The sequence below is a fragment of the Onychomys torridus genome, chromosome 4 (assembly GCF_903995425.1).
Source record: "Onychomys torridus chromosome 4, mOncTor1.1, whole genome shotgun sequence".
Classification (NCBI taxonomy): Eukaryota; Metazoa; Chordata; class Mammalia; order Rodentia; family Cricetidae; genus Onychomys; species Onychomys torridus.
Genome location: NC_050446.1, coordinates 85,235,691 through 85,251,074, shown reverse-complemented (window position 1 = coordinate 85,251,074; position 15,384 = coordinate 85,235,691). Strand labels below are relative to the sequence as shown.

Sequence of the window (15,384 nt, the reverse complement as noted above, 5' to 3'; positions counted from 1 at the left end):
CAGAGAAACCCTGTCTCAACCCCCTTTCTTTCCTGACTAAGTAAAAAAGATGATATACTGCAGACTAACCCCAAACCTTCCCTTTGTGGGAGAGTCCAATATAGGATGAACTGTGCAGCGTTTGTGAGAAACAAATGAGCTATTATAATTCATTTAAAATGTTTAGGATTGCTAAGAGGCCATACTGTGTTCTCTTGCTTTTTGGTGTTAAAATATGTGGTTTTTTAAATCACTTTCTCCTACTTCATGTAAACATCCTAATTACTAGAAAAGTGGAAGAAAAATATCATGACATGCATCATATCATCATTAATCCACCATTTATGATGGACAGATTCTTCTGAGTTCCAAATGAACTTGATTCTGTTTCAGTTATGCTACAATTAATGGGACACTGGATTTACAATCAGTAAATTCTTCATGTCTCTGAGATACCTTTCTTAGCTCTGTGACCTTGAGCATGACCTTTATATGTTTATGGTTCCTGTGCTAAACAGAGATAATTGGCATGACCATAGATTGGTGAAAACTAAGCAGTTCAAGGGATATCAACTCCTCTTTTGCCTGAAGCACCTTTACTACATCATATCACTGCATAGTATTTATTTTCACTTTATACAGAATTTTTTGGCATTCACTCAATACATTTTTTAAAAGCATCAAATTTGCTGCAAACTTTGGCAATTAAATTTAAATTGACAGTTGCATTTCAAAACATGTTTTCTAAAGCCCTTAAATTCTTTTCAACATTTTAAAGCAGAAATTATTTAAAAACATTTTACTAGGGCAATACAAGGTGAGGAATGACCATGAAAGGCAGATAAATACACAAAACATCCTAAAATGAGGTTGTTGCGAACTCTGAGTAAATAAAGCTTCCAGGAAATTGCTAATGATTCCTTATTCTTATCAGAAAGCTATCTATAACATACACTGGAATTTTAACAGTCATGGAAGTGATACATTCATAAAGTTACATGCTCATTGAAAACATATTTACATAGATACAATGCTATGTTATCATGACAATTGTCAAGAAACCTCTCTCTCTCTCCCTCTCTCTCTCTCAGACACACACACACACACACACACACACACACACACACACACACACACACATTTTAATTCTTAGAAAACATTTGGCATAAGATTATGTGTACTGAAGTATATGTTATGAATTATCAGATCACTATACTTGAGAAGTCAGAACAGCCAGGTGTGGCTCTAAATTAGTCCATTCTAAAATGGTGAGTATGTGACTACTCTAGAGATTACTGCCTGAGGTAATTCTGTGTGCCATGAGAGATCATGGATCAAAATGCCTTTATTTTAAAATAAAGTATTATACAAGTTAATATATAATCTATTGTTATTATATTATTTGTCAGAGTTTTCTAAAATTAAAAAAACAAACAAGAATCTTTCTGTCACAAGCATCATAAAATATTTACGTGGAAGCCATGGTCTAACTCTATCCTGGTTGTTTCCTAACTCTTCCCTGTTCCTCTCTGCATTGCCCCTCCAGTAGTGTGTTCTGCAGGGGCTAAGACAGAGGTTCTCACTTTTTTCCTTTACTTTTTCAAGCCAAGAAATTTGTAAAGCCACTGAAGTCTTCATGTGCCCTCTCTGTGACAAGAATTGTTCATTGCAGAGACTCAATGACAGCTGCATCTATGCCAAGGTGAGTATGGGCCTGTGCAGTCTCTGTCCTGAGCTCTAGTTTTTCTAAGAATGAGGTAGTAAAAAGCTCCCCAGTAAATAGTTTTTCTGCAGAAATTAATTGTCTCCAAATTTTTTAACAGTCATCAGTATTATTGATAATTGAAAAAAATCAGTCTGTTGCAATTAAAAAGAGAATATATTTTGTTTTAATATATTTTTCTTCTTGTGTTATTATAACTGATAACTGACATCTTAGATGCAAACCTCCACTTGACATTATTACTGATTCATTTTATGAGAATCATTATTTCCATGGTGATGATTCCATTTGTATCTTTCATGAATTTATTAAGATAAAATACTTCTCGCTGCACAGAAGAAATGAAATGTCACTTCCCAAAGTCCCATATTACTGTATACCAAGATCACCTGAAGGACTGTTAAACTCCTGAAGAGCAAATATCATTCCAAAGCCATTAAATGAGAATCTCTATGTTAGAATCTAGATGTCATCACATTCCAAAATTTCTAAAAGTTCCTAGGTAAACAAAGGCTCATACAATTGTAAAAAGATACCAGTTTTCACAGTCTTTATTTTCAGAACAATTTTATTGAAGAATAATTAATACATAGTAAGTACATAATAAACTAGACTAGACACAGTTAAAAATAAAAATTGGTACATTTTGTTCATGCATAGGTAGCTGTGAAGCAGAGGAGAGGCACAGCATAAGACAGGTAGGGTGAGATTGTGTTTGGTTACCCTCTCATTTTCATAAGATCAAACCTTCTGTCTTGACGACTGGGACTCCTCTGATGACTTGTATAATCCTAACCACTTCTCAAGAGCTCCAACTCTGAACATTAAAGTAGACTACATTTCCACCCTGTTACCTTAAAATTAGGGAGTCAAAATAATGACCTTTTGGAAAACAGCTAAACAACCATTATCCACTACATTATATGCCATGTCTTTTGCAGTCATCTCCTAGAGTTATTTCCCACACAGCCACCAAACCTCAGTGTGTCAATCTTTGTAAATTGTAATGACTCTGATAGATGTCTAAAAGTATCTCATATGGTTTAGTTATTTGAAAATCATTTGCTGTCTGGGAGGGGATTTTTGCTTTCAAAATATTCACCTTAGACTACTGCCATGCTCTGCCTAGATCTAATTGTTTCTAAAACAGAAGCAAGACCTTCCTGTGTAGTGTACTAAGGAACCAGGAATGATGGAGAGCTCTAGAATGGCTGATGGAAGTAGGTGCTTGGGGAACTCTAGTCTGTCCTTGGTTCTATCCTTGATCTCAGGTAGTTAACTTATTTACCATGCACACTTGATACACAATTATCATCAAGTGACTTAATAAATATTTTAATTCCCATAGTTCTTTATATGTCTGTACGGTTTTTTTAGGACAATAATCTCAAATATTATTTCTTTTCCACGTCTTCTGTTGCATTTATCATATGATAAAAGTTATATATATATATATATATATATATATATATATATATATATATATATATATATATATATATATATATATATCAACATTTCCTTCAGTTAACTACTTTGATTTTAACAATGAAAACTACAGGAATTGAAATATCACATGACAACTGTAGAAACCGTATGTCACTTTCCAGCTTGTTGCTCTGCAAAATTTGGGCCTCCAACAGCAAAACCATTTTTTTTCTTTTTTGTGACAAGGTCTATATAGCCTAAATTGGCCTTGAACTTTTGATACCTCTGCCTCAGCCTGAGTATTGGAATTATTGGTACATACCTCCAGATTTCAAATAAACCTATGTGCATATTAAAATATATTTAACTAAATAATTTAGTGATATTTGTGGATCCATTTAAAAACAGAACACTATACTGTCAATTCATGTGATGCTATGATTGTTCCTGAAGGTAAAATAATTAGTCATTCAATGTTTCATGTAGTTGTAGAAATAATTAAGTCCTTTAAGTTATCCTCATTCATAATTTTCCCTTAAATTACTAAACTTTTATTTTTTAGAAAATACTTATTCAATATTTACATGTGACTCAAGCTATATATTGATTATAAAACTACAAAAGAAATAGGAGAGACAGTAGACTTTTTCTTTAAGGAATTTCAAGAGTCTACCAGACCACCTATCAAAATTGCAGAGGACATTTATTTAAAAAGAAGGCTCCAGAGCCCAGTATTTGAGAACTTAGAATCAGTTAATCAAGGATAACATGTAGAAATGTAGAAATCTACCTGTTGAGTAGATCCATGTGGATCTGATTATGATCTGAGTAACACATTTTAAGACTATTGTGTAAAAGTGAGCACTAAACCAAGTTTCCGTATTTAGTGTACTTTGCATCTGGGTATATTGAATATAGACCATTATGCATTTTCTCTGTTACCCAAGAGCTAAAGATTAAGAGGGGAGAAAGAATTGCATCCCAGACTAAATTCCAATCCCCTTAGGAGCATGCCATCAGTGATAGCCTGGCCTACAGGACTGAATAAGCTCAGGAGATCCCTGCTCATTTTCGTTGATAAGATTTTGTGAGTGTGTCACTGTCTGGGTATCATGCTGTCCCAAACCTTTTAAGGCATGTTAGAGGAGATACAATAGCCATAGCAGAGGAGACATAGACTCAAGTTTCCAATCTCATAGGAAGGGGGTGTCCTTGAACAATACTAACATTTATCAATGACTAACCCTGCTCAGCTTTCAAAGCTAAATTAGATATCAACCACCATGGAGAATTTATACTGTGGGGTCAGTACAGCCTCCCTTCCTACATTACCCTTTGCATACCAACAGTGTAAAATTAAATGGTTGTTCATACATCTCTTTAGTCATAAAGGCAAGTTATTTTCAAATAAAACAAGTCATTGCAAATGTATATTTTTAGGAAGAGCAAGCCTCTGTTGTTTTAGAAAAGTCTGTTTTGCTCCTTTAAGTACTTTTTTTTTTTTTAATTTCATTTGATGTTTTCTTTGAAGTCGCAAATGTTCTTTCTTGTTAGACAGGTCAAAGCTCATAGTTCTCCTTCCAATTACCTCAGATCTAATCTTGAACTATCCACAATGTGTTCAGTAGCTCTCCCTCAATATTCCCCATTTTAACTCAGCAGCTTTTCTGTCAGTAACATAAAGTAATAAGTAACTGGATTATAGGCAAAGGCTAATTGCTTATCTCTTTGATCCCCGATATCATGATACCTTTCATATGTAAACAAGTCATGAAGCTCACAAAATTATTTTAACATTGTTACACTCCTGTAGATTTTGAAATATTCACTGGTTCTTATTTTAGGTCTATCTCTGTCACATGTACATAATCCACAAATAAAATATACATGATTAATATCACATATGCCCACCTTAATTGAATAATATGTTTCTAAACCATTAATGCACACGCTTGAGCTCAAACATTCCTAAAAGGTCTATTAGTGAACTTTTTAAAAGATAATGGAAATCACTTTAAAAGTGAACACCACATAATCTATGAGCAATCACATCCAAGAAGCATTTTTTTGTTTTGTTAACTATGGCCTTTTACTCACAGGTTTCTATAAGCATGGCTGTTTCTGAAGCAGGGGGGACCCTTCATTCTTTGTGACCTTTAAATCCTTACATGTAAAGTCTCTGAGCACTCTGAGAGGCTGTTCCTGTCTGTTTAAAAGGAGAAGCTGACAGCTGTTCAACTGCTAAGACAGCTCAGGTCTCTCTGCTGGGTGCCCCTGGAAACAGAGAGACTGGATTCCCCTGCTGGGCGTCATTTTATGAGCTCTGTGGGGAAACTTTGCTATGATCCTTGTCCCTGCTGTCCATAATGATTATTCTGAAAAGCAACACATAATATTTTTAGAAATCTCCAGTCTTAACTAAAATAAAATTTTAGAACCACAAAGGATATTTTGTACCTTACACAAACCCTTAAGCTTACTTCGTAGTTTCTTTTCTGTGCTATGCTGTGTGGATCAGACCCAGGGCTCTCCTGTGCATTCTAGACAAGCTCTCTTTCACTGAGCCACGCATCATTCATAACATATTCAAAAGGCTACAGTTGGACCTACATTAGCACTATTGTAATGTCCTCATTAGGAACTCTCTTGACCATGTAGAGTGAACAAGGGGGATGGCATTCAACCCCAACTTCTTTGTAAGAGTGTCATTTGAGCCAGGGGGTGGTAGCACATGCCTTTAATCCTAGCAGGAGGCTGAGTCAGGCAGACCTCTGGGAGTTCAAGGCCAGCCTGGTCTACAGAGCAAGATCCAGGACAGACACCAACTACACAGAGAAACCCTGTCTCAAAATAAGCAAGCAAACAAACAAAAAAGTGTCATTTGATCCACGATTTGCCTTATTGTCTTTGGGGATAATACTCTCATTTTCCTCTATACAATAGCCTTCCTTATGGGCAGCTTCGTTTTCTGTGATTTTATTTAACTCGGATAAACTGAACTTTGATAATATTAAATGAAAAATCAAATATTAAATTATTCATAGGTTTTAGATTCCATTCCATTCTATCCTACCTGGCACAGGAATCATCCCTTTGCATATCCATGTAGTATATGCTACCCATCTGCTAGCTATACAGAAGCCCTTGGATAACAGATCCATATTCCCAGTATCAGAGTACTTGTGGCTAGGTGACCCTTGCGTGGTAGCCTCATGCAACCTCACAATGCCTCCCTCACTCATCTCACTTAATCTGAACATGTAGACTTACCACCTCCCACCATTTCCACAAGAATTGTGAGTATAGTGTTACTAAGACTGAGGAAGTCCACAGTCACATGTGATTTACAGTATGTTGTTATATTTGCTCCATCCTCTCTTTGGCTACTGTTGTTAATCTCTTATTGTGACAGACTTATATATTAAATTTTAGCAAATAGGGCTTAGCACAGTCTGAAGTCCTGAAGTCTTTGCAGCATATCCCTCATGGATATTTAGAAGACTGCTCTTATTTCAGTGGTATTTATTTTTGTGCCAAGTGTTTACTTTCACTAATTTCTGGACAAAGTGGTGTGCAAATTAAAAGAATCATCAGTAAATCAGATTTTATTAAATCTGAATTTTATTAAAATCAATCAGTCCTTGAATACTGAAAATTATATTCTATAACATTGAATAACTTTACATCCTTTATCAAGCTTTATATCAGTTAACAGCTGATTTAAAAAAGTACTTGATGATTTATGAAAAAACTTCTTAAAACAACTTAAGATGAAACTCTTCATATGAAATAAATCACTACTGGACACATGGCACATTTTGGAAGACATGAAAAGAAAGATCAGAAATAGTACCCTGACAACATTCAGTTGAAGAAGCTTGATCACTACCAGATTTCTGTGTTTTATAACTTCCCCATTCTGGAAACTTGCTAACAGAAAACAAAACCTGTAATGCTTTAACTTATATTTCACAGTATAATGTGTTTGACTATGGTATGAAATGGCTTCTTTGGGAATCTAGAAACATTTAAATTCCAGAATGAAGGTGGGATACAGAGGAATCAGAGGGAAGAGAGAAGGAAAATCTGTTGCTTCCTCCTCTATTCCCATGAGTAAATTGTATAAGCTAAAGAAGGACCAGTGAAGATCCCAGGTAAACAGATTAATAGACTGTACAACATTGTGATAGAATCCAGGGAGAAATCATGGTACCTAATGAAAGCAATAACTTCTATTTTAGTACAACCATTAGTATGATTAATGTTTCTATTTTTTTATTAAGGTAACATATTTGTTTGATAATGGAGGGACAGTCTTCTTTGCTATTTTTATGGCAATATGGGGTAAGTATTCTCTTTTGTTACTTATTTTCCAACTCTGACTTTCTAACAGTATTTCTGTGCTGCATATACATGTGTACACCCATACACACATGCACACACACACACACACACACACACACACACACACACACATATACACATGCAAGTGCCACTCACACTATGTATTGATTCAACAATAAAATCTCTAGGATGATACTTACATTTTTTGCCTTCTTCATGCATTCACTCATTGGGAATTTAACTCTTATTTAATCCTCTAGTCTCCGAGGCTTAGACTATTAGAGACATACCAAAACACACTAAAACTAAAGTTAAATCTTTTATATTTTTACTGGTACAAAAAGTGGTGATGAGTTGGCTTGATGACTTTACTTGTTGTTTTGCCTTGTGCTTCATATCTTTAGAGGGACAGACTGTTTCACATATGACTGAACAAAAATGTATAATGTATCACAAATTCAATTTCTAGCTAGCAAGTTAAAATCAGACTAATTATGTATAAGTATTCTTTAGCCTTTTCCTCATGTTTCTCATTGCGATTTTTAAGGTGCCTAATTAATTGAAACCTGATGTGTACTCATGCACGTTGGAATTGCTTAAAACGTTGAGGACTTGTAGGGAAGCTATCATTTTCCTGGCTGGAGTCGGTTTTCTTACTGGCCTTGCTAAATGCATTCATTGTCAACTGGCCAACCAAAGAGACTGACCGTGTGTGTGTGTGTGTGTGTGTGTGTGTGTGTGTGTGTGTGTGTGTATGAGAGAGAGAGAGAGAGAGAGAGAGAGAGAGAGAGAGAGAGAGAGAGAGAGAGCTGTTGCAGAAATGTATTAGAAGACAACAAGGCTTTCATTCTTATTGCCTTAATTTCTCAGGATCAGAAACTTTACCATATCATATTTCTGGCTTTGAAACAAACAAAAAATTAACATCTAAATTGTTCCCCAAGAAAATGCTTGTTTTGTTCTGTGGTTCTGGATTTCAGACAAGAGAAGTGAAGAGTTAACTCTAGTTTCTTGTTTAAACACCAAATATCTTAAGAACATGTAGTTTTGGTCCCCAGATTTTGTGTGAAGAATGGTTATTATTAAGTTATCAGTCAGTGCTACCATGGTGATGTATATTAATTTTACCTTATTTCACAAAGATTTTTCTAGAGAAATAAATGGAAGTACAAAGTATGATTATATATTTCATGCTTCAGCCCCTCTGAAAGAAAGATTTAGGTGATGGACCCGCTGTCCTGCTGCACAGCTCCTGTGTTTGCAGCTCTCTCTGTGCAGGAGGCACAGCAATGATTGCAGAACCTCTTGAAAGGTGAATTTATTAAAAGGTCACGATGGAGATGAACTCTTGCCCTCTGTAGCCATTCTTCTCCTAGTTTTATATTGAGGTTCGAAGTGAAGGTATGTCATCCATGGGAATGCTATCATGCACACTTTCTCCACCTTCTGGCATGGTTGAATCGCTCACAGTTGAGTTGTAGTAACTAGAATTTCCAAAATTGATATCATAAGGTTCTGGTGCATTGTCTAATCGCAGAACTGAAAAAAAAAATAGTAAAAACCACAAGATAGTTTTATGGTGATAGTCTAAATGATAAATGCTCAGCCACCTAATTACATGATCAGACTGTACAAATTGTTCCAGGTGATGAGCAGTGACATCTTCTATATAGGCTTCTCAGACATTACTTTTGAAATATTAAATAAGTAGATTTTTACATGACACATTTATTTCTATGAATAAGAAAACAGTGGTATTTCTAAAATTCAAAATTTTGGACACAAGATTAAGAAAATAAGAAAAGCATTTCAACAAAGTATACCAATACCTTATACATGAAAATATAAATATAAATAATTGACTTTGAATTTTGTGGTTTCAATCTCTAGTACATAAAAATATGTTTTAAATAAGGACAGTTAATAAAACATCATTATTTACTGATTATCTTAATACCTTGATAGTTAACCCTGTGAATGTGTAAAAGGAATAAAGGAATTTATGAAAATATGCTTCCTTCTGATTTGATAGATCCAGGTTATCACTCAAGATATTCTGATAGACAATTCAGGAGATTTTTGTTTCATTTTTAGCAAAGTGAAATACTTTTTTAATGAGCTTGAGTACATTATTCAGAGAAAACCTAGGTTATACTGGGCATCTTACAGTACTGCAAGCAGGAACTAATTACTAATTTGATTAGTGATCTAATTAGTCCTGTAAGTATTATGTTGCCTGCCTATTTATTAAGCCACCTGCTTACAAACTAGCCTCTTGGGAACTCTGGGTCTTTGAAGAGATCTCCTAAACTGTATGGAAAAGATCATAAAAGGTCTCATGGTTGCCTTGCTCCTCTAAGCATTAATCACAACTATTTAGAAAGTAAAAAGCTGACAGAATGAATTTTTTTATATTATGTACATAAGACATGCTTCTTATTAAAAAATATGTATTTAAAAACTTTAAAATACTCCTCTTTAACTTTGAAACATGTCACTTTCTTTCATATATGAATTTGTAGAAACCATAAACAGAATTATCCTGAATTTACAGTAAATGGATTTGATTCTGAATATGTGTAATATATCAATGATGAACTGAACTCATGAAAGTTCAATGGGACTTCACCAGTAGACTCATTAGAGGCAAGTAACTATTTGTTATGGGGGCAGAAATCTTTTCAAGAAAAGAGACCTTCTCCTAGAACATAAGAGAGAAAAGAGTCAAATGTCTACAGTGATTTCATTTATCTTTTGTTTGAAAAGATATGTCAAACTCTGCTTTATTTAGTATATCTATTTATATCAGCTACAGATATTATTGTTGCCTTTTTAATCTCGTGTGTGTGTGTGTGTGTGTGTGTGTGTGTGTGTGTGTGTGTGTGTTTGCATGTGCACATGCATGCATATGGAGACTGGTAGTTGATATCAGGAGTCTTCCTTAAAGAAGCTCCACCTTATACATTGAGACATGGTCTCTCGGTTTAATGCAGATATCGGCAGTAAGACCAGGATCACTAGTCACCTTGTTTGGGGAAATTCTACTTTACAAGTGCTGAAATTACAGGCTCATTTATCAGAAGTTTCCATGGGGTCAAGGGATCTGAACTCTGGTTGTTATGCATAGGCAGCAAGTGCTTCAACCATTGAACCATCTCTAGAGCCTGGTTGGCTTTAACAAAAACATTATATAAGTGGGGAAGTTCTGAATTAAGGTATGGTGTTTTTATATCTGTGCATAAGCCTTGGTGGAGGAAGGAGGGGACTGGACCTGCCTCAACTGACTCCCCTGGGGAGACCTTGCCTTGGAGGAGGTGGAAATGGGGGGTGGGGAAGGCTGAGGGGTGGGGGGAGTGAGGACAGGGGAATCCGTGGCTGATATGTAAAATTAAATTAATTATAAAATAAAAATATTTATTAAAAAATGAAGCTTTCAGACACTGTTTCAAAGCCACATCTGTTTTCTGCTTTTATTATTATTATTATTATTATTATTATTATTATTATTATTATTATTGAATAGAACTGTTTTCTTTTTAAGGGATAATAATAAATACAATATAATAAGATAAAACAAAGACTAACACATTGGAATTGGACAAAACAAACACACAGAAGGAGAAAAGCCCAAGATAAGACACAATAACCAAAGACCCACTTGTTCTCACACTCAGGAATCTCATAAAAACACTAACTAGAAGCCATAAAATCTAAACGGGGTCTAGTGCAGACCCATGAAAGCCCTCTGCATGCTGCCTCAGTCTCTATGAGTTCATATGAACTCTGATCATGCTGCTATAGAAGGTATTATTTTGGGGGGTTCTCTATCCCCTCTGACTCTTACACCCTTTCTCCTTACTCTCCATGGGGCTCCCTGAGGCTTGAGGGTAAGGGTTTAATAGAGACATCCTACTTATGCCTGAGTGTTCCAAAATGTCTCATGCTGTGTAATTTCTACCAGGGGTTCTCTATTTGTTCACATATGCTGCAAGAGGATTTTTCTCTGATGATAGCTAATTAAGAAAGTGATCATAATTTTTCTTTTTCTGGGTCTGGGATACCTCACTCAGGATGATTTTTTTTGGTTCTAGTTCCATCTACCTGCAAATTTCAGAGCCACATTTAAGAATTTCATATCCCTCTTCAAAATTTGCATATATGTTTTGAGTCAGGAAGCATTGTTTACAACCAGTTTTAATACAATGAACAAAAATTCCAAGTGTTTTTTAAGTGTTACAAAAAGTAATGCAAATTGTCATTAATATTTAACAATAATAGTTTGGTGAAGAAAATGGGTCCAAATGAATCTTGCCTGTTTCTGTCATACAGAACTCTGACTCCTTCCTAGGTGGAGCATTGCCACTTAACTAAAACCATTGTGTGTGAGTGACGGTCTGAAAACAGGTTTTACCTGGTTCATTTCTGTCCTCATAAAGTCGCCGATGGGAAAATGAATCTGTTTTCCGTTGTCCACACAATAAGTAGCCAACAAGGCTAAGCAGGGAAGCCCCCAGAATTGCCCCTAAAATGGTGCCGAATACTATTGCTGTATTCTTTGTCTCTGGTAGAAAAAAAAAGTTACAGTTCAGAAATAGAAAAAGTAATTATTCAACAAGTGAAAATACAGATGCAAAGACACTATATATAAAAGATTTGATATGTCTTAAAAATTAGATAATGATGGCAGTGTGTCTCTGTATGTGTGCTTTATCATGTACTCAGTATTTGTGATATAGTGGCTAAAAAATAATTCATTCATTCATTATAAAACTGTACATCTACATTTTTACTTTCTTTAGATACTTCCAAGTTTTTGTTTTATAATTGTCTTATTACTTATTATCACCAACAGTACTAAAATGCCGTATTTTGTAGAAGATTTAATTTCAGTAATTAACACTGTATTCATTAAGCTTTTTATAGACCCTGAATCCATGAGGAAATTTTAAATAAAAATGAATTTGACTTTGTTATATATATAAATGTAAGTGGGTAATAAATAGATAACACATCCACTAAATGTCAAGTAGAAGATACTGAAAGGAGAAGCAATCTACTTTGATATAAGATACTTACAAACTAAGCAAATGAAAGAAACAAAAGATAAACCAAGATGTTTGACATGCCTTATTATACTTCAGCTCAGATATCAAGAAACTAAAATTGTACTGTATTCTACCCTGTAGTGGAATATTTAACCTGAAAATTAAGTAATCATTAAACTACTACTGCCCCTGGTGTGTAGATACCAACTGCACTTTTAAGTGTCTTGAGAAGTTCATTAATTAGATAACGAAGCTATTCTTAGGCTCTCTAAAGCTATATACCAGATTTTACTTCTAAAAATTAATTCATTTGGAATGCAAAAACAAAAACAAAAAAAGGTTGTTACAATAAAAAGAAGCAAACTTAACAATTTTGATAAAATAACTATTGTATGGGTCAGTGCTCTGTATTCACAGCATCTATTTATTGAGTTTAGACAGACAAAGAAACATTTTAAGTATTCTTTCTAATGGATAAAAGTGTGTTCAAGAATGATGTGATGTGTTAAAATCAACATGAAACATTATAAAATTAAAATAAAAGCATATGCACACACAGTATATTGCTATCATGTTATTTTAAAGACTAGATTTTAGAAGTTAAAACATTTCCCATATGCTGACAACTGCTTACAAATGCCAATCTGATTATGTGTTTATATATTTTAATTAATTTAGCCTTGAAGAAAGTCCATCAGAAGGCACTGAGTTCATTTAAAAAAAAAGTTTTTATTAAAAATAATAAGGTCACTTAGGCACGCAAACATACAGCCCTGGGAGAAATTAAGCTTAATAAATGCACAATACAGTCTCTGATAGCTTTCGAACTTTATGTTTTTAAATTAGACACAGTTTCTAAGAGAATCAGACAAATGTTTATTTAATAATGCTGTGATCCAAAATTATATTTTTATGACTCTCATTAGATATTAAACTAAAAGTTAAGGACATTTTCCTTGCGGTAAGGGGGGGAAATTAAGCTTAATAAATGCATAATACAGCCTCCGATAGCTTTCCAACTTTAAGATTTTAAATTAGACAGTTTCTAAGGGAATCACACAAATGTTTATTTAATAATTCTGTGATCCAAAATTATATTTATATGATTCTCATTAGATATTAAACTAACAGTTAATATTTTCCTGTGGTAAGCTTACCCAGGTAATTCTTGGAATGTCACTGCTCTGTTATTATCCTACAGTCACTGTGTGGGGTCAGATAATCTATAAAAGCACTCGTTTTGTTCAGTGTTTCAAATCTCACAAGCATATATTTTAAAGCTCATTAGCAGACTATTCCTGAGAGCACCTGAAAGTCCAGGTTGTCTCTAAAGGGTTAATGGAAGCTGTTACCTGATGCTTCAGGTAGCATTTTCACTTAGCATCATTCATCATCACCCTTTGTCCCACTCTCTCCTCATGCTCCTACTTGCTAATAAATAACATGTGCTCAATTAAGTCCTAATACCACTTCACAGCTTCTGTTGTTTACACCTCATAGGTAAGAATGACCCATACCACTGTAATAGCCTGCATTTCCTAGAATGGCACTCCTTGGATAGAGCTATGAAATTAAATCTATTTATATATACCTTTTGGGGGGTCAGATGGATTGGGAAAGAGTTTTGAATTATTGGTGAATTTTAAGGTAGGCTGCAAAGTTGTTTTTTCTTGATATGGGGTAAAACCAGCAAAGTTTTCGTCATTTGTGTCAAGCCATCCAGTAGGTTCAATTGTCAAAGGGGTCCCAGGTGTGGTCATTGGAGGCAGAGGGAGGATACTGGCTGTACTGGAAATATTGTCAGGAGAATGCATGGTGTCATTGTCCAGAGACCAAGTAAAGTTGTCTGATGATGTGGGATGTACAGAACTGGAATGTGCTGAGACTTGTAAAGGATTTACATCTGCTGTGGATGAGTTCAAAGGCAACTTGGAAACAAAATCATGAGCCAAGGGAGGGATAGAATATGTGGAAGTGGGTCTTGTATCCTCAGTAGAGCTAGCTGTTAGCCAGTTACTGGTGGAATTTCTTGTTTTGTAGATGGTGGGTAGATCCAAAAGAGAGGCATCTGTCACCATGGGTTTGGAGGTATTACTACTTTCCTTCTCTGAAGTTATGTTTGTTCTCCTTTCCAAATAAATGGATTTATTTTCCATTGTTTTCAAATCTTCTATGGTATACCAAGTTGCATTTCTTCTTGAATTTTGTTTCTGAGGGCTCCCAAATGGTAACATAGTAAACAGACTTGAAATCAATGCAACTTTGGCTAAGGTCAACATGGTAGCCTTTTTTGGTATTGGTTTTAGTATGGGGAATCTGAAAGAAAAGTAACAATCATTTAAATTATTAAGAGCATCCTGAGTTTTTCTATGGATCTTCTTTGCTAAAAGGAAAAAAAATACAGAGACATAATGTTGAAATGATAATATATTTCTTATTCTAAAATGTTTGCTTTGGATGGATTGTGGATTTAAACCAGTGCCATTAAATTCTATTTTCTATATAATCTTTCCTTATAGGAAAATGACAGGGAACAGCCTTGTCAAGTTAGATACTGCCATTTCAAAGATCAATGAGCTTGAAACAATTTGAAATGATATTTATTAATATATGTACATATCCATAGGCTGCTAAGTAATGTTTTTAATGTTGTAAATATAGAACATGAAGAGCTATCTTGTTTCTTCTAACTTTCTAAGAAAGCATTCTCTTTATAGAGATATTATTTTGAATGCTGATTGTGAAGATGATTCTACTACTCAAAATGACCCATTCTTACATCTATGAAGGAAGTCTTTCCAAAGCTCCCTTGAATACATTTTATTCATATTTACTTTTAATTCACTGAAGTTGAGTTAGCAGCTG

The 15,384-nt window shown here is 34.6% G+C and overlaps 2 protein-coding genes across 5 annotated transcripts in view; one reads left to right on the top strand and one right to left on the bottom strand.

Annotated features, from left to right (window-relative positions):
* Ano3 (anoctamin 3) overlaps positions 1-15,384 on the top strand; it is a 247,920-nt gene that overhangs the window by 172,129 nt on the left and 60,407 nt on the right. For both annotated transcript variants that reach the window (XM_036184793.1, XM_036184794.1), the window contains 2 exons: positions 1,585-1,681; positions 7,414-7,474. In XM_036184793.1, the coding sequence (XP_036040686.1) occupies positions 1,585-1,681; positions 7,414-7,474 (158 nt within the window). The remainder of the gene's footprint in view (positions 1-1,584; positions 1,682-7,413; positions 7,475-15,384) is intronic.
* Positions 8,853-14,816, bottom strand: Muc15 (mucin 15, cell surface associated). 3 transcript variants are annotated; one of them, XM_036184796.1, is made up of 3 exons: positions 14,111-14,816; positions 11,886-12,035; positions 8,853-9,013 (listed from the first exon to the last, which is right to left on the bottom strand). In XM_036184796.1, exons 1-3 carry the CDS (start codon positions 14,796-14,798, stop codon positions 8,853-8,855), a joined length of 999 nt encoding a protein of 332 aa, XP_036040689.1. In that variant the 5' UTR covers positions 14,799-14,816. The 3 variants fall into 3 exon arrangements, with proteins under 3 accessions (XP_036040689.1, XP_036040691.1, XP_036040688.1); XM_036184795.1 differs by having other exon boundaries at positions 8,939-8,958; positions 14,111-14,798; XM_036184798.1 differs by lacking the exon at positions 11,886-12,035.

What these genes read in the sequence shown, in the direction of transcription:
- Muc15 (XM_036184796.1), bottom strand. Translation starts at nt 14,798, where the DNA reads ATGTTGACCTTAGCCAAAGTTGCATTGATTTCAAGTCTGTTTACTATG. An exon ending in TCCATCTGACCCCCCAAAAG is followed by an intron (nt 12,036 to 14,110) that starts GTATATATAAAT and finishes TTTTTCTACCAG; the next exon opens with AGACAAAGAATACAGCAATA. An exon ending in TGAGGACAGAAATGAACCAG is followed by an intron (nt 9,014 to 11,885) that starts GTAAAACCTGTT and finishes TTTTTTTTTCAG; the next exon opens with TTCTGCGATTAGACAATGCA.